At 34.7% G+C, this 18,778-nt stretch overlaps 2 protein-coding genes across 4 annotated transcripts; both read left to right on the plus strand.

Moving 5' to 3' along the window:
• The first annotated feature begins 1,557 nt into the window (after positions 1 to 1,557).
• LOC105142211 (probable galactinol--sucrose galactosyltransferase 2) lies at positions 1,558 to 7,278 on the plus strand. Of its 3 annotated transcripts, none has more exons than XR_845523.1 (15): positions 1,558 to 1,769; positions 2,730 to 2,943; positions 3,049 to 3,296; positions 3,678 to 3,768; positions 3,861 to 3,909; positions 4,037 to 4,128; positions 4,244 to 4,354; positions 4,546 to 4,668; positions 4,885 to 5,437; positions 5,577 to 5,644; positions 5,757 to 5,891; positions 5,986 to 6,203; positions 6,511 to 6,599; positions 6,694 to 7,132; positions 7,163 to 7,278. XR_845523.1 is itself a non-coding variant. In XM_011049729.1 (14 exons), exons 2-14 carry the CDS (start codon positions 2,753 to 2,755, stop codon positions 7,054 to 7,056), a joined length of 2,331 nt encoding a protein of 776 aa, XP_011048031.1. In that variant the 5' UTR covers positions 1,558 to 1,769; positions 2,730 to 2,752; the 3' UTR covers positions 7,057 to 7,278. The 3 variants fall into 3 exon arrangements, 1 of the variants encoding a protein (XP_011048031.1); XR_845522.1 differs by having other exon boundaries at positions 6,694 to 7,121; positions 7,155 to 7,278; XM_011049729.1 differs by having other exon boundaries at positions 6,694 to 7,278.
• Positions 7,279 to 14,458: 7,180 nt separating this feature from the next.
• LOC105142267 (polygalacturonase) lies at positions 14,459 to 17,722 on the plus strand. Its single transcript, XM_011049819.1, has 9 exons — positions 14,459 to 14,776; positions 15,881 to 16,009; positions 16,125 to 16,292; positions 16,420 to 16,440; positions 16,543 to 16,750; positions 16,850 to 16,931; positions 17,073 to 17,181; positions 17,281 to 17,397; positions 17,504 to 17,722. The coding sequence occupies exons 1-9, from the start codon at positions 14,459 to 14,461 to the stop codon at positions 17,720 to 17,722; spliced, it is 1,371 nt and encodes a 456-aa protein (XP_011048121.1).
• Positions 17,723 to 18,778: the final 1,056 nt, after the last annotated feature.

Here is an 18,778-nt window from a genome sequence, read left to right on the forward strand (position 1 = left end):
TTTATATATATATTATTTTATATATATATATATATATATATATATATATATATAATTCTTTAACATGAAACTGGGAATTAGAGCTTGAAGTGGGAATTGCAGATGCATTGAATTTGGCTTCAAATGTCCTTTTATTCTCTCCGCAATTTCCAAATTTATGTATCTCGTCTCTTACTTCGAATTGATGCTCCTTCCCAGCTTGGAGATCTGCCTGGTTCAATTCTACCCACCAACTTTGACCAGCAGAAGGCAAAAGCTGCCACAAACATCACATGATTATACACGTTTTGCCCTTTACAAAGAGAAAAATCTTGCATCTGAAATTGTGTTTACAGTTATTTTTTAAAATATTTTTTAGATTTAAAATATTATTTTTATTTTTTAAAAATAATTTATAATACCATAATTTAAAAATATTAAAAAAATTTAAACTTTTTCAAAAATATTTTCACCACTGACTATAGTCTCCTCAGTAAAATATTAGCTATGCCATTACATTATCGACAAGTGCAACATCATGCCAAATATCCAATCTATCGTCACCAACTGCTGGTTCCGAAATCAAGATTCCGGCGTCAAAATTCTTGACCTGGGTCAACGATATATATGAATCCAGTTGCTTACATGTTTATGTCAATTTTCTATTAAGACGGTGGGATCCAAATATTTAATTATTCGATTCAAGACAGCCAGCAATTGTAATCTGTCTTTGGTAATGTTGGATTGTTTTTGTAAGAGTTTTTTAATTGGAAATGATTTTTTTTGTTTTTTTTCATATTAAAACAAAACCAATGATTTATTTTAATTTTTATTAATGTGAAAAATACTCTAAAAAATAAATTAAACAACAAAAATAAACACACCCATAAATGCATCACTACAAAATTTAGTACTAGATTAAAATTGATCGTTGTTAATCCCACATAAACAAACTAAAGTAATAAAAGATTTATTGAATGTTTATTTTTGTATTATAATTTATTTTTTAAAGTGTTTTTGAAATGTTTTTGTTTGAAAAGATATTAAATTGATTTTTTAGGTGTTTTTATATGATTTTAATATGCAAATATAAAAAATGATGATTAAAAATTATTTTAATATATTTTGAATTAAAGAATATTCTACGTTAATATTAAATAGAATTGAAGCCTTCTACAGGACATTAACTAACATACTAAGCAAGGTTAAACAATTAATATTAATTAATGTGAAATCAACTTGTTCAAATATTTTATTAGAATAAAGAGGAAAAAAGGGGCTTTCTTTGGATGGAGGTCATAATTATTGCTAATTTACAGCCCTTGAACACGTACTGGAGCCTCCAGCACACCACCCTGTCGATTTTCCCTGGAAATTACTCGAGGCACCCTGGTTGGCCTTTCGTTTCGTCCATCATGCATGAAAGAATAATATCCCAATTATTTTAATTCCATAAAATACCAAAAAGACAAAAAAAACACGACAATCAACTTCCTCGTGTCAAGATCTTGAACCATCCATTAAACCCAACTTGTTCGACCTTTAACACCTGACATGGTATAAAAACCGACCTCCCTCCTCTGTCTTACCATCACCGCATATCGCAATAATTATTTGTACGTCTCCATCGCTACAAGAAGTTGCTTCGTGCTCCTCCTTACGAAGAAAGCATTCCTCCTGGAATGCACTTCTGTTGAGTCCGCAAGCAAAAGCAAGGAAAACCCTGATTGTTAATCATAGTCTCTAAGCTCCTCAACGCACCTCTAGAAGTCTTCTCAAGACATTTTTTGGTGAGTTCTTTTTCTGTGTATTGAGAAACAACGAGAAACCCGGTTGTTTCTATGATCATTCTAGCTTTATCTTGTGCAGAATATCGAAGAGACATGGTAGCTTCACGGCTAAGATCTTTTAATGTTTGAAGTTTTTCTTCTTCTTTTTTTAGCTCCTTTTGCTCTCAAATCTTTACCATCAACTATCCTTTTTGGAGTTTTGTTTTGGATCGTTGGAAGTGGGATTTCATGTTTCTGAATCTGCAGACAAAATTTCTTTAGAGCTAAAAATGAACAAACAGAAAGTGTGAAAACATTGGAGCCCCCCCCTCCCCCTCTACTTTTCATATGTTTTTTTTTCAAGTCCTTAATCTATTTTATGTTTTCACTGAACTCCTTGAATTCTATCTAATTTCCGAACAAGATGCCCACAAAAATCTGTTTGATATTGTTCTTTTTTCACAGGCACACGAAACGTGAAACGCTGACTACCCCAAAACTCCAAAAACTTAGATTTATTTCAGTGTCATATACATTCATCCATTTTTCTAATACTGATTTTAACATTTATTTTCCTGGGAAATACTTAACAGTCCCTTATATTTGATTCTCTGTATTTTTGAACCAGTTCTTGGAAATTAAGGCTGCAAGAACAATTGGTGTCTAGTTTTTTTTTTTTTTTGAAAAAAACAAGTGAGAGAAAGGAAGAAAGACATAAATGCTGAGGATTTTAAGAGACCAACAACAACTGAAGTGGATACCTTGTAATAGTTCGTTGAAGTGGAGGGAGTGGAGAAGTTACAACAATTGTCGTAGAAACCATCAAACTAGCATCCGCATGAATTACCCTTTTCCCACGTATTAGCTTCCGATCCAAAAATCTCACAAACCCTTTAGGTCCAATATCTAGTAGTCAACCATTTTATACCCTGGTTTGGTTTCTTATTATGTTTGTTTTGTGTTTTTTTTTTTGGTGTGCAGTAACTAAGTGTAAGACAGCAACAATGACGGTGACACCAATGATTTCAATCAATGATGGGAACCTCGTGGTTCATGGGAAGACAATTTTAACTGGAGTTCCTGATAACATTGTTCTGACTCCTGGCTCTGGTGTTGGACTTGTTGCTGGTGCTTTTATTGGTGCTACTGCTTCTCATAACAAAAGTCTCCATGTTTTTCCTGTTGGGGGTTTAGAGTAAGCATTTTTAAGCCTTTCCTTTCATTGCTGATGATCTTAGGTTATGCGTTTTTTTCTTTCTTTTGCATTCTTGGAGATGCTCATTTTCTATTTTTGTGGCAGGGATCTTCGATTTATGTGTTGCTTCCGATTCAAGTTATGGTGGATGACCCAGAGAATGGGGAAGTGTGGGAAAGATATTCCACTGGAGACTCAATTCATGCTAGTGGAAAGCAAGGGTGGTGGTGAAGAAGTTGATCAAGATGATGCACAGACAATCTACACTGTTTTCCTTCCCTTGCTTGAAGGCCAGTTCCGTGCTGTACTGCAAGGCAACGACAGGAATGAGATGGAGATTTGCCTTGAGAGCGGTGAGTAGATTATGGCAATTAAAGTGTCCGGTGCAACGCTAATATGTACCCACCCATGAGCCTAATCTCTCATTATTGACACCACATCACAGACTTGTGGGCTGTACCTGTCATTAGTTACCCTACTTCACACGGTCGAAACGACTGTTAATTCAGTCTCATCCTGTCGGTCACTAGTGAAGGAGACTTAATTCTGAAATTCTGGGTTGGGGCTGTCATTGATGTGAACGCTATCAGGCTGGAGAACCAATCAATGACTCCACCATCCAGATGAATCGTTTTTTTGGAGTTCCTTTCATTTGGAAGAAATAGATAGAGAGGATCGAGTTTGAAAGAAACCGAAACGATGTGTTTTTTTGTGTGGTTGATTTGGTTTTGCAGGCGATAGTGCTGTTGAAACCAACCAAGGCCTTCACCTGGTCTACATGCATGCTGGGACCAATCCTTTTGAAGTCATAAACCAAGCTGTAAAGTGAGTTCTCGACTTTATCTTTATCTGCACTTGCATTGAGTTTCAATTTTAGCCTGAAATTACAATTTTCCTAACAACTTTCATGAAAACAGGGCTGTGGAAAAACATTTGCAAACCTTTCTTCATCGGGAGAAGAAAAAGGTACGTTACATGTTTCTTTCATTTTGTATATGTTACCTCAATTTTTAATCAAGAAATTTGACCATGAATGCAGAAAATTCTGAAGTGCTTTTCAATCTTATTTTGTGTTCTGTTGGATCTTGAGCAGATGCCCTCTTTTCTTGACTGGTTTGGCTGGTGTACTTGGGATGCCTTTTACACAGATGTCACCGCTGAGGGTGTTGAGGAAGGCCTTAAGAGGTAATTCAGAATTAATATGGAAGAGTCAATTAGATCCTATCGTGAATGAAATGTAGACTTAGATCTCCAAATACTGAGATTGAATGACTGGATTGTGTTCCAATTGCAAATGCAGTCTGTCAGAGGTAGGGACTCCTGCACGATTTTTGATCATCGATGATGGTTGGCAACAGATTGAAAATAAAGCAAAGGAAGATGCTAATGCTGTTGTACAAGAAGGAGCACAGTATGAACTCTCTTTCTCTATCTCATACAGGCACGCGTGCACACACACACATGGAGACCGCCCAAGTGTCCATAGACATAATGGGCATTAGCTGGGATACTTTTCTGGATTAATATTTCTCCATTTTCGTTTTATTGGAATTTTGTTGATAATATCTGTAGACAGAGTGCTTGCAATTTTATTTATTGCAGATTTGCAAGTAGGCTTACTGGAATAAAGGAGAACTCTAAATTCCAGAAGAATGATGAAAAGAATGAGCAGGCCATAGGACTGAAGCTTGTTGTGGACAATGCCAAGCAACAACACAAAGTGAAGTGAGTGATCTTAGTTCTATTTCGTCGTTAACTATTTGCTGCTGTGCTAGTGGTGCATTTTCATGAAAATATTTACCTTAATACAGAAGGTTTGTCCATGATTCCTTTTAGTGTAAGGGAACTTGGCATCATGCGTACGTGAGATGAAGGGAAGAGGATTAGCTGAAAACAGTGTAGTTTTTTTTCTTCACACTTTGCTTTATCTTTTTATCGCAGGTATGTTTATGCGTGGCATGCTTTGGCTGGTTATTGGGGTGGAGTTAAACCAGCAGCTGCTGGTATGGAGCATTATGACACTGCCCTGGCTTATCCAGTTCAATCTCCTGGCGTGTTAGGCAACCAACCTGATATTGTTATGGACAGCCTAGCAGTTCATGGCCTTGGTTTGGTGCATCCAAAGAAGGTCTTCAACTTCTACAATGAGCTCCATGCCTACTTAGCATCGTGTGGAGTTGATGGAGTGAAAGTTGATGTTCAGAACATTATTGAAACCCTTGGTGCTGGCCATGGTGGAAGAGTTTCTCTGACCCGTAGCTATCACCAAGCACTTGAGGCATCAATTGCCCGAAACTTCCCTGACAATGGATGTATTTCCTGCATGTGTCATAACACTGATGGAATCTATAGCGCCAAGCAGACAGCTGTAGTGAGAGCTTCTGATGATTTCTATCCTCGGGATCCTGCTTCCCACACCATCCATATCTCCTCTGTGGCTTACAACACTCTATTCCTTGGCGAATTTATGCAACCAGACTGGGATATGTTCCATGTAAGTGGAAATGAATTAATTCTCCTGTTAGTCCATCATATATTTTTTATCCTGTTTGTTTATATATAACCTATAGGGAGGCTGAAACTAAAGTTTCAACATTGTTTTCATATTTATAACATGTAATCATTGGTTGCAGAGTTTACACCCGGCTGCAGATTATCATGGGGCAGCTCGTGCTATAGGTGGATGTGCGATCTATGTCAGGTATTTTTCTTTTTTTAAACTAATTTCTGTATCCTATTAATCTTGACATGAATGCATGAAACATATCACAAATTTCTGACATGGAAATGTACTATCTTTCCATCCTGTGCAGTGATAAGCCAGGCAACCACAACTTTGATCTGTTGAAGAAGCTGGTCCTCCCTGATGGATCTGTCCTTCGTGCACAACTTCCTGGCAGGCCAACGCGTGACAGCCTCTTTGTTGATCCAGCAAGAGATGGAATGAGGTGTGTTGCTTTTTTCCTCTTTGCATGCTAGTCATCTCTGTTTTAAGCATGCTCCTTCATTTAAAATTCTCATTCTGAACATCATGTTTTGCAGCTTACTCAAGGTCTGGAATGTGAACAAATGCACTGGTGTGGTTGGTGTCTTCAACTGCCAAGGTGCGGGTTGGTGCAAGATTGAGAAGAAGACTCGCATTCATGACACAACTCCGGGTACTCTCACTGCTTCTGTTCGTGCCAGCGATGTTGACTGCATTGCTCAAGTTGCTGGTGCAAATTGGGATGGGGAGACCGTGGTGTATGCCTACAAATCAGGTAATTAACTTTCCACTCCTTCCTGTAAAATATGAACACTAAATTTGCTCTGGAAAAAAAAAAAAAAAAAACACAGGACGAGAAGGGAAGAGAGAGTCTAAATGTCAGTCGTGCATTAATATACTAGCCCTGGCCCTCTCTATATAGCAGGAAATCGAGCCTTAATGTGAACTTCTCAAGTCGTGCATTAAAAATCTTGAATTTCCGGTAGATTAAAGCGAAGTTTTCTTTAGTGTTGGTAAATAATGCCATTTGAGCTTTCGGATTTATATAATGTTAACGTGATCCTATCTTTGTTGAATTACAGGAGAGTTGGTTCGGTTGCCTAAAGGTGCTTCATTGCCAGTGACATTGAAAGTTCTTGAATACGAACTCTTCCATTTCTGTCCTATCAATGTGAGTCTTTCTCAAGCTGGTTTCTTTCTTTGTTGCTGCTGTGTTTAATGAGACATCTGTGATTCACTGAATTGATCAAACTATTCATGTGCAGGAAATCACTTCCAACATTTCATTTGCACCAATAGGCTTGCTTGACATGTTCAACACAGGAGGTGCTGTGGAGCAGGTTGAAATCCAAATGGCTTCTGACAAGTCACCGGAGCACTTTGATGGTGAAGTCTCCTCAGAGCTGACCACTTCTCTCAGTGAGAGCCGGTCTCCAACTGCAACCATTGCGCTGAAAGTCAGAGGATGTGGAAAGTTTGGTGCTTACTCTTCCCAAAGACCTCTGAAATGCACTGTGGGCAATGTTTTTACCGACTTCAATTATGACTCTGCCACTGGGCTAGTTACCCTGACTCTGCCTGTACCAGAAGAGGAAATGTACAGATGGCCTGTGGAGATACAGGTTTAAGGAGAGATTTAAGTAATGACATGTTTCTAATATCAAGTGGAATGTCACCATTGTTAGGAGGGTTTCCTACAAGTAGGTAGGGATGGTGGTGCATGACCTGCAAAAGTGATGGATTTGTATTGCATAACATGGAGTGAGAGAGACCCCTCACATTGTCGAATAACCAATGGCCAGCGATGCTGTTGTATTTTATTTATCAGCAATAAAAGCCCCTTTCTTTTTTGTTATATCAGTTGCCAGATTAAATTGCTGCTAGGCCCATTAGTTGCTCAAAAAATGTGATAGAACAGGGGCCACGTGAATGTGCATCAAGAAAATTAACAATCCAATGCTATACAATATGTACCTGGCAGGACTCTGAAACAGCAAACTTTGACATTCATACAATGGCGTTTTGGCGTCTCGCTGTTTTAGGTAGCTTTTCGTCCAGTATAGAGGAAAAAATAATATTGTTAATAGCAGAAAGGAAAGATAAGCTACTGGTGTTATTTGATCTCACCTTCTGAGGATCTCAAATTCGAGCAGACAGATTCATTGCTTGGACTGTCTGAGGATCTCAAATTCGAACAGACAGATTCATTGCTTGGACTAATTTCCCTGTATGCTATTTTCAGCCTGCGCATACGAATCAGTTATGAATAGCGAGGTTTCAGGAAACACCATTCTAGTAATCACTAAATATCCCTCGACTCACATCCACAGACTTGCTTGCCCGAAACACCAAAGATCCGAAGCCTGGGACATCATATGCTTCATAAAGGAGATAAAGGCCGATTAGCAGCGAAATATAACTCCGCTTGAACAGATTCAAGTTTACAGATTTGCAATGTGCTGAATATAATTAAAATGAACTAATAAAAATGATCAAGAATAGATAATTATAAGAGTGATTGTTTTCTGGGCCAAACTTGGATTCTTTAGAGCTTAAATATACGGACAAGGTAATTGATGTGATTCACACCCTGAACAGACAGCGGTTGCCTGATTTTCCATATTCCAAAGGAATTTCAAAGATCAGGAGTACCAAACAAAAAATGGTAAAAAGAATTGTCGGAGAAAAGCTCTGGTTTCCTCGATTGTATATATCTCTATTCTTGTCCTTCCAGAGGACAGCCTTTCTATGATACATGTCAAAGCTTCAGACTTGCATGGTCACCAAACGCAGAGGATACAGAAAAAATTTTAAGATTTGACATTCACCTGTTTGACGGAGCACGCTTTAAGTGCAAAAGCTACGAATTAGCACTCGGATACCCTCTTTTGACCATTTTCTCGAACTAATTAAAGGGTTCCTTTGACGGGTTTTAACTCAACAAACAGCCCCTTATAATTAAATTGTAACAAAAGTACATTTGGGTTTGGGATTTGAGCGAAAACTTTGCGCACATAATCGATGCTTCCAATAGGAGAAAGAGCTGAAAAGGAAAGGATTTTGGAAAGCAAGGAAGAGATGCTGGGGAAGGGGAAGAACAGCGTGAGGACTGTGGAATCGATTTGTTGGAGAATACGCATGTTGGGACATTTTTGGACCATTTGAAACGAATCGTTTTGTTTCCTTCTTCTTCAAGCTCTACTTCTTGTTAGGGCTTCAGACAGGGTTTTTCGGTTGGTTTTTTTTGTGCCGTTGAGCTTGAACCCGGGAAACGTAACTGATTTTTTAAAATTAGTATGTTTTAACTGACAAGGACAGGTAAAAGATCAGGCCTTTTCCACTTTAGTCTTGATGGGCCGAAAAGGCCTCTGAAGATTTTCATGAATCTAGCTTTATTTTATGAGGCCTGGAGCTATCACATATGATTATAAAATTTTGAGTAAATTATTCTTTAGTCCCCCAGTTTTGAACATGGGTATAACTTAATCCTTCATATTTAACAATATACAATTTAGTCCCCTAACTCTTGTTGATTTTAGATTTTAAGAGGTCCATTAGTTTTTCTGACGTGGAACGTTTAGCAACATTTATGGTCTCGATCAGTAGGGAAGTCCAAACGAGTTTATTAACATAAACAAACATAATTTTAATTGATTTTTGCATCAAGCAAAAGTTTTGTGAACATGTTCTATAAGCATGTCATTTTTAGATTTTTTAAAATTATTTTCTTTTTTATTTTTGGGTTTCTTTCTGCTCAGGTCTGGTATAATTATTTAATTTGGATTTTACTACTTATGTTAATTTAACTCCGACATTCAGAGTTTATTAAATCAAATTTCCCTTCACAGTTTAGTTCTAATTTTAGGGTTCATGAAACTCTAGCTTTATTATATTATATTGAAAATGACTTTGGGATAAAATGAAGAATTAATCCAATCTATTCTTACATTTCAGGCTCGGTATTTATTCTATGCTTAGAAGTTTAACTGCTCTTAATTTGTAATTATATTTTATATATTTCTTAAATCTACCCTTCTAGTATATATTTCTATACAAATTTTAAAAATGAGAAAATTACAATTTGAGTGTCCAATCTTCGATTTTTTATCTTGCTTGAGTGTCTAGTCTTTTATTTATATCTATTTGAGTGTCCAATCTTTAATTTATGAATTTTTTTTAGTTCTGTTGACAATTGATTTTAAAAATGATAATGGTATTAGGATCAATTGAAATACGACATTGAGACATGGGAAAAAAAATAGGTCCCGTATTATTCCAAAAAATTTTGTAAAAGAAAATAAAAAAATAAAAATATATATTGTTTTTATTATTTATAAATGAAGTGTGTGTATATATATAACACTAGTTGGCCTGTGTTATGCTGCGGACCTATTTATTTTTTTATGGTAAAACAATTATTAAAACAATGTAAATATTTTTCAAAGAAAAATCTAATATTTGAGTCATGGAGTGGATGAGATTAATAAATTCAGCTAATTTAATAACATGGTTATAAAATAACTTATCAAAAACAAATAAGGGGAAAAAACAACAAGGATTCAATGTGAAAGATGAACTCTTTCTAATATTATAAAAATATATTTATATAATATCTCAATGATTTTATTTGTATACTATTCATAAAACATCCAAGCTCTAATTTTTTTAATAAAAAAAATTTAGGAGACGATTATGCTTTTAAAGAGATAAAGGAAATTTGATAGCTGAGTTCAATCTTATTTAATTTAATAATATGATTAAAATATAAGAGCAACAACAAAAAAAAAAACTGAAAAAAATATTGAACAAAACTGGAAAAAAAAATCAATCCATTTTAATTTTTCAAATTGCATGAATAAACTAATAATAAAATATTATGCAAAGTTGCACATATTAAAACCATTATACAAAAATTAACTTAAGAAAAAAACAAATTCAATTTATATATTAAAAAAAACTCACAAATGAATCATATCAACCTCTTTAAAAATTAAACACACTCATCATCATAAACAAAATATTTCAATCTAAAACAAAGCTACATAAGAAAAAAATTAATCATAGAGAATGGATATTAATTAAATTATATATCAAAAAATTATTTTAAAAATTTATATAAAATAAAGCATCAACTAAAGAAATACTTAAAAAAAAAAAAACAAATTAGACCAAATGTTATTAGACCTGGTATGTTACACCCAACACTTGGCCCATGAAACTACAACCCATGCATATGCCTTTTTACTTTTTAAAGTTTGATGGGAATGACAATGCATTGTTTGCCTCAATAATTTTCAAAAAAATTAATGCATTGTTGCTAAATTTAAAATTTGATTATTAAAGGTGATTGGAAAAACAAGATTTTTTTATCCAAAAATCAATTTTTAATCTAAAACACTTAGGAAATACTATAGGAACCTTGTTAAACTAATGTATTGCCTCTAGAAACATAAAAAAGACATTCCAAAATCTAAAATATTTAACTCGTAACCCAAAAATTTGTCCAAGTCCATATTTGTTTTTTGATGTGTTTTCAATATAAAAATAAAACACATGATAATAAACTTCCTTTATCATATGGGATCATTTAATACAAATAATTGTTGTTTTGATGGCCGTAATTATCACCAACAATAATTTTCTCTATTTATACGAAAATTTAATGACTCCCTCCCTCCCTCTTTTCTAACAAAAATAAAAATTGAAAAATTATAAAAATAAAGTTAGATATCAAAATTTATTTTTTTTAAATCACAAAAACCAATAACCTAATATCTCAAAAAAATTGGAGATGAAAATGAATTTTCATAGCAAACTTCTAACACACCTTTTTTTTTATCCTTTTTTTTTTCATTTCAGTCCCTTGTGTTTTAATAAAATAATATTCCAATCTATAATGTACTGTGACATGATAAACAATTAAAAAAAAAAAGTTAATCTGTTTTAGTGCATTTTACAAGAATAATATATATGCCTGTGCTTGTTCATCAAGTACCCAGTACCTGTTAAGAAATATCTAAATCAATCTCTGCTCCATACCGTACTGTGACATGATAAATAATTAAAAAAAAAAGTTAATCTGTTTTAGTGCATTTTACAAGAAAAATATATACGCCTTTCCTTGTTCATCAAGTACTCAAGTAACTGTTAAGAAGTATCTAAATCAATCTCTGCTCCATACCGTCCCAAATCTCTCAGCATGTAACCTCTTGTTTTCGAATTGAATTCCTCACACGAAAGGACTCGGCAGCCAACCGATCAATACAGATGACAATCGTAGATTGGACGCTAAGTTTTGTTAACCCAATAAACTCTTTAATAGGGAAATCATCCCCTTAAGTTGATTGATCATTCTTGGTAATGAGAAAGATGGTTGCTCGAGCACAGAATTCATCATGGGCGCGAGGTCTTGCACTACATCAGGCCACAGTGACTAAACCCCAGAAAGTTCAGCAAATCCATTCCCCATTCCCACGTCTACTCCAGACAAGTAGATTACGGAAAAACTTTGTGATGGCAGCGTCAAGTTAGCCAAATTTACACACTTTTGAAGGTCTGATGGCGAGCATATCAAGATTCGACAGATTTTCATCCTATAAAAACACAAAAACCTATTATCTACGCCCAATCCAAACCCTAGCTAGAGCCCCATATGGGGATATATTGTGACGAAATATATAAACATGTACGATTGCTCAAAATCCTCAATCTCCCCAACTCTTTATAATAACCCTATTCTCGTAAACTCACCACACATGCAATGAACCATGTGATGTCATTAATTCATCTCATCGTCATTAACACAACAGTAATTTGAGAAACACTAGTGTATGGCACATCGATAAAATAATGAATAATATTTACGTGCCTCCACTGTTTCGTGACCTTTTAAGCAGCCGCAAAATCTACAATGATCGTGTTGAAAAGTGAGAATCCTATATTTAAAGTTTTTACTCTTACAAACCCTCGAGTAGAATCCTGAGTACGCAAGGCGGGATCATGCATGTAATTAACCATGCGCGCGCGCGCGCGCGCGCACACACATATATATATATGCAAGACGCTAAATTTATCGTTTTTAATTTTCAAGTTTTCTTCTAAAAAAGCACAAAGGGGAGAAGACTCTTGTACCTTGTTTTTGTACAATATAGATGCAAAAGAAAAATTAGAAAATATATAAATCAGAGGCTATCTAAGATAATAAATATATTTTTTAGGAGAGATTACTTGTGAGTATTAATTTTATTTGCTTAATTTTTCTTGAAAACCACCAAGAAATCCGTTGCTGCCGCAATCTGAGCCACTTGTTCTAGACTTCCATGATGGGAATATTGTTTTTCATGATTACCAGCCTTGATTAATTTTCTTTTGCAAATGAAAATCTTGTATTAGATGACATCAAAGAAAATGATGGCTATATTGTTGGGTATGCGACCAAAGTCCCACATTGGTTAGAAATGGGGAGGATCAAGGGTATATAAGGATGGACAAATATCTCCATTGGTATGAGGCCTTTTGGCTATAACCCAAGAGCAAATCCATGAGGACTTAGTCCAAAAGTGGACAATATCATACCAATGTGGAGATAGGTGGTGTCCGTAATCCTTACAAGTGGTATCAGAGCCATGCCCTAAAGTTAGCCATGATGGATGAATCCTCGAAATGCCAAACAAAAGGTGGTGGGCCCTAATTAAATCACGATGTGATCCATAAATCAGCTCTATTGGATAGGCGGTGTGCTCCGGATGCTTCATGGACGTGTCCTGATCTCAACACGGTGAAGAAGAGTTGACCTAGAAAGAGCAAAAACTCTCAAGTCAGGTAGTGCTCTCCGGATGCTTCATGGACGTATCCTGACCCCAACACGATGAAGTAGAGAGAAGTAGAGGATGAAAAATCCTGGTTGGCAGAGAGTGGATGGATAAATGATCGTTTGAGGATCGTTTGAGGAGAGGCTCGGTGGTCCTTTGTTCGAGGGAAGGATTGTTGGGTATGCGACCAAAGTCCCACATTGGTTAGAAATAGGGAGGATCAAGGGTATATAAGGATGGACAAATATCTCCATTGGTATGAGGCCTTTTGGGTATAACCCAAGAGCAAATCCATGAGGGCTTAGTCCCAAAGTGGACAATATCATACCAATGTGGAGATAGGTGGTGTCCGTAATCCTTACAAGTGTTGGGAATTCCGACCGGTGATGTTCTGATACTTGCTCATAGAAGAGTCAAACACACTGACACGGTATTTACGTGGTTCAGCAAAACCGCCTACATCCACGGGAGAGAGTCTATATTATTAGAGATTAGAGAAAGAATACAAAACAAATACATGGAGGAGAAAGATCACTTCTCTCTACTCTACTCCGAGCTCTTTTTGCTGCACTTGCAGCTGCTGCAATGGCAGCAAGGCTGCTGCCATTGCAGCTCTCTCTTTCTCTCTACTCTCTTCACATGCTCACAATCCTCTTCTCATCTTGCTCTCTCTCTCTTGGTGCCCTTTTATAGGCAACCATGGCATCTCCTCAACAATGGCTGCACATGGGTTGATACATTTGTCAATGGTGGGTGCAACTACCATTGACAAATGGTAACCCTACTTCTTAGGGTAGGTTGCCCATTAATGGCAAATCCCAACATATATAAGTAGTAAAGTTGTGCATTAAAATCAACAAATATTGATTTAATTTTTGATTAATAAGTGCAACATTATTAAAAAGAATACTTTGATTTAATCAGGAAATAATTTGCTATTAATTCTGAGATATGGATCACGCATACGTACACAAATCATGAATGCATGGAGATTATGCTAGGATAGATCCATCCGTCTCAGTCTCTCGTATCTCAAGCCATACCTCAAAAGCAATATTGAACACCTACGCATCGTTTCTCTCTCTTTTCTTTTCTCTATAAATTCACGAGAAACATCATTACCTAATTCCAAATCTGTAATCATCCATATCAATATTCTTTTGTAACTTTCAGATTATCAATCCTCTTTCTTTAAAAAAGAGGAAATATACATATAATTATGGCCTTACGTGGAGCACTAATTGTGTACTCATTCTTCACGATCTTCCTCTCCATTATTCCATCCTATAATTGTTTGCAAGAGGACCCACTTCATAATTATCTTGAAGAAGAAGCATCAGGCTATGATTCTCGAGTTTACCCTTCGCACTATAGCACGATTAGTCAGGATGGCGAGTTGAAGAACTTAGTCAAGCTGAGAAGTGATTTTTTAATTAGTTCGCAAGCGTTTAGCAAAGTGGGTGGCAAATCAACTTCAGTTAGAACTATTAATGTAAAGGATTTTGGAGCTAAAGCTGATGGAGGAGATGACACAGAGGTACATATTTTCTTTCTGACAGACAGTATCATCTAACCTTTCATGTCCACAAAACACGATTAATAATAATGCATTAACATTAGTATAGCATGCTTTTATATATTCATATTCTATATTCTATAAGAAGCATATAAGACAATTTTACATAGACATAAACAGTACAAAAAATAAAATACTAACACGTAGCACAGAATTACGTGGAATAGAATTAATATATAAAAATATTAATTTAAAATTCTATTACCGAATATATATTTTTTCTTCAATTAGTTTGTTTCTTTAGGAAATTTACAATCCCTTAAATCAATTTAAAAAACTACATAATAAGATAGGAAACTATTTTAATTTAGAAAAAAAAACCCTAAACAAACTAGAAAATTCAAAAATAAAGATGAAAAATAACAAAATTGACCTAACAACACTTTCTAAATCTAATTTGTAAACCTTCCAAATTTTGACTTGTTATAATTAGCTGACTTGTATAGAATAGAATTAGCATGTAGAATCTCACGATTAAATCTAAGCATGATCTAAATTTCTGATAAAAAAATAATTTTTTTTAGGCTTAGCTCTATCTTATCTATTCATAAATATCCTATTTACATAGTTATGACAAAGCTTGATGTCTTTTTAGGCTTGGCTCTGTCTTATCTATTCATAAATATCCTATTTACATAGTTATGACAGGTGAATAATCAAAACAGCCTACATCATATATTTGTACACGTGTTCCATCTATTCTTAATTACATTAATTAAGATATGAACTGATTATGCCTTTAGTGTGCAGAAACTTGGGGAATTCATGCCATATATTCTAATCCAATGATCAACACCTTAATTTGTATGTAAATATTTTTAGCAGTCATCAATTATTTGATTTTTAAATCTTTAATTTAGTGACAAGAACAGGACACGTACTCATGTGAAACATACTTAATTTCTTAGCAATCCCAGTCTCTTGCCGTTTCTTTTTCAAGGCCCTTGATTGATTTCTTTTCTTTTCTTTTTTGAGAATGCTTAATTCCTCTCTTGCTTTGTAGAAATATTGCATACCTTCTACTATATTTCTTGCAAGTAATAGCTAATAACTTAATTCTCTCAGACAATTGAAAAGGCTTGGAAGGAAGCTTGTTCTTCCTCTGAAGGAGCTGTTGTTGTTGTGCCCCACTATACATATCGTCTTAAGCCGATTACATTCCAGGGTCCTTGCATATCTAATATCAAATTACAGGTGAGTTTCAATACGTACATATATGGATTTAAACGCATAAATATTTTTGGAGAGATAGATCATGCTATTTGCACGAGATAAATATTTGGCCATTTTTTGAGAAAAATCATCTCAGGTAAACGGAGTCATTGAAGCATCTGATGATCTATCGGACTACAAAGAAGATGGTAGACATTGGCTTGTCTTTGATAGTGTTCAGAATCTGCAAGTTGAAGGTGGTGGAACTATTGATGGAAATGGGAAGATATGGTGGCAAAACTCATGCAAAGTCGATAAAACCCTTGTAAGTCATATATATAAACTCTGTATTTCTTACTGTTAATCCTAGAAGTAATATAGACTTTCATCTTCTCATTTTTCTGCTGAACAATAGAAGCTGATCATTTTTCTTTCTTTCATGATTTTTGCAGCCTTGCAAAGATGCGCCTACGGTATTTATGCTCTAAGTCTGAAAAGTTTCGCAATTTTTTCTCTGGTTCTCATCTTGCGAAGCTACAAAATCATCATTTTGGGAAACCATGTATGCTTTGCAGGCAATAACCTTCTATGAATGCCAGAATTTGGTTGTGAAGAACCTCAAAATCCAAAATGCACAACAAATGCATGTTTCTTTTGAGAAAAGCAATGGTGTTCAAGTCTCCAACCTCACAGTAACCTCACCGGAGGGAAGCCCTAACACTGATGGAATCCATGTCACAGGCACCCAAAACATCCAGATTACTGATTCAGTTATAGGAACAGGTATATATATATATCCACGTATTTATTGCCCACCTCTTCAGATTCATACAATTTTTATTATGACTGTCTTGTGCAATTAATCACTTATGGTTGATGAAGGTGATGATTGTATCTCCATTGTAAGTGGATCCCAAAATGTTCAAGCCTCGGACATAACTTGTGGACCAGGTCATGGAATCAGGTCTGAAATAGTAAACATCAAACTCTAAACTTCTTTGAACTGACACTTCTTCTCTCATATGAATTGCTTGTTTCCTTAGCTACTATGAGTTTCTGTAAGCATTAACAAATATTGCTCTTTCAATTTCCTTTCTGTGCACAGCATTGGAAGCTTGGGAGTTCATAATTCAGAAGACTACGTTTCAGGAGTTACTGTCAATGGTGCCAAGTTTTCTGGTACCACAAATGGTGTTAGGATCAAAACATGGCAGGTAATGTTTACTATCCTTCATTTCATCAACAATATTGATGTGCATTATATATCATTTAATCAAGATTTAAGCTCAATTATGATCTTAATTAATATGCAGGGAGGGTCTGGAAGTGCACGCAACATCAAGTTTCTGAATATTGAAATGAACAATGTCACCAACCCCATTATAATAGATCAAAACTACTGTGACCAAGATGAAGCATGCGAAGAACAGGTGAAGAACTTTATCCCAGAGGACCTTAACAACAATTAGCATTTAAAAGCAGTGCCCATCCCCCTTAATCTAGTTGTTAAAACTTTTTCTTGATTATGGCATGCAGAGGTCAGCAGTCCAAGTGAAAAATGTGGTGTACGAGAACATAAAGGGGACTAGTGCTTCTGAGGTGGCTATCAAATTTGATTGCAGCAAGACTTATCCATGCGGAGGGATTCTGATGCACGATGTTAATCTTGAAAGAGAAGGAGCGATAAAAGCCATAGCTTCGTGCAACAATGTCAAATTAGCTGAATTGGGTGTTGTTTCTCCCAAATGTCCATGATGGGCCAAATAAAACTTGGAACAAGGTAACCCAAAGTTTCCCAGAGCATCATCTTTGTTCTGTGATTAGAGAACTGAGTTTTTCAATTGGTTACCTGACATTAACATTTTGTTTTGGTTTAATTTTCTCAGGTTTCAATTGGACCGCATGGATTATTTATTAATTATACATAGTCAATCATTAATCAATGGTTGTATACATTATTACCAATAAAAGTTCAATGTCATTGTATATTGATTTATGACATGATTCGTATAGCTAAAAGAGAAAATTCAAGGTTTTATAAACCCTAAAATTACAAATGAATTGAAAAGAGCATTCTGATTTGATAAATTTTGAATGTCAATAATTCTTCTGCCAATAGCATACAAAAATGTTTAAATGGTATGTTAAAATGATCTAACTAATAAAACCTAAATTAAATAAAATTAATCTAATTGAAAAAATTCCTAAAACAACTAGTAAAATAAAAAAAATAAATTCAAAACAACAACTACCACATGAAATTTGGATATAAAAAACAACTTTAATTGGTTACAGCAAATTGATCTTCTATAAAATTAAGCTAAACATACTCGTAAAATTCTAACTCGATTAAAAAAATGAATTAAAAAACCATCCATATTTCTTATATATTTTTTAATTCTATAGGTAAAAGTCTATTGGTCACATGTTTTTCATAGTATTTTTTTATATTCCATTTGATATGATTTTTGAATTATATTTTTGTATTTTAACTCATAATTCAAATTTTGTTTTTCATAAATAAGTTGTGATAAAAATAAGTTAAAATAACTTTAACTTATAAACATGTTTGGTAAAAATAACTTAAAACAACTTTTTTGAAGACATAAAGGTATATAAGTTATAATCCACAAACAAAAAGTTAAAAAAAATTATTTTTGATTAAATCAAAATTTTGAATTAATTTTATAATAACAAGCTTTTAATTTAAACAAAAAAAATTTCTAACCAAATATACTTATAAATTTTATTTAAGTTAAAAAAATTTTTACAAAAATCATCCCAAAGGTATATATCTAAAGCAATTTATGT

This window comes from Populus euphratica, unplaced genomic scaffold, assembly GCF_000495115.2.
Source record: "Populus euphratica unplaced genomic scaffold, PopEup_1.0 scaffold138.1, whole genome shotgun sequence".
NCBI lineage: Eukaryota > Viridiplantae > Streptophyta > Magnoliopsida > Malpighiales > Salicaceae > Populus > Populus euphratica.

What these genes read in the sequence shown, in the direction of transcription:
- LOC105142211 (XM_011049729.1), top strand. Translation starts at nt 2,753, where the DNA reads ATGACGGTGACACCAATGATTTCAATCAATGATGGGAACCTCGTGGTT. An exon ending in GTCATAAACCAAGCTGTAAA is followed by an intron (nt 3,769 to 3,860) that starts GTGAGTTCTCGA and finishes TCATGAAAACAG; the next exon opens with GGCTGTGGAAAAACATTTGC. An exon ending in CAGACTGGGATATGTTCCAT is followed by an intron (nt 5,438 to 5,576) that starts GTAAGTGGAAAT and finishes CATTGGTTGCAG; the next exon opens with AGTTTACACCCGGCTGCAGA.
- LOC105142267 (XM_011049819.1), top strand. Translation starts at nt 14,459, where the DNA reads ATGGCCTTACGTGGAGCACTAATTGTGTACTCATTCTTCACGATCTTC. An exon ending in ATGGAGGAGATGACACAGAG is followed by an intron (nt 14,777 to 15,880) that starts GTACATATTTTC and finishes TAATTCTCTCAG; the next exon opens with ACAATTGAAAAGGCTTGGAA. An exon ending in ATGAAGCATGCGAAGAACAG is followed by an intron (nt 17,398 to 17,503) that starts GTGAAGAACTTT and finishes TATGGCATGCAG; the next exon opens with AGGTCAGCAGTCCAAGTGAA.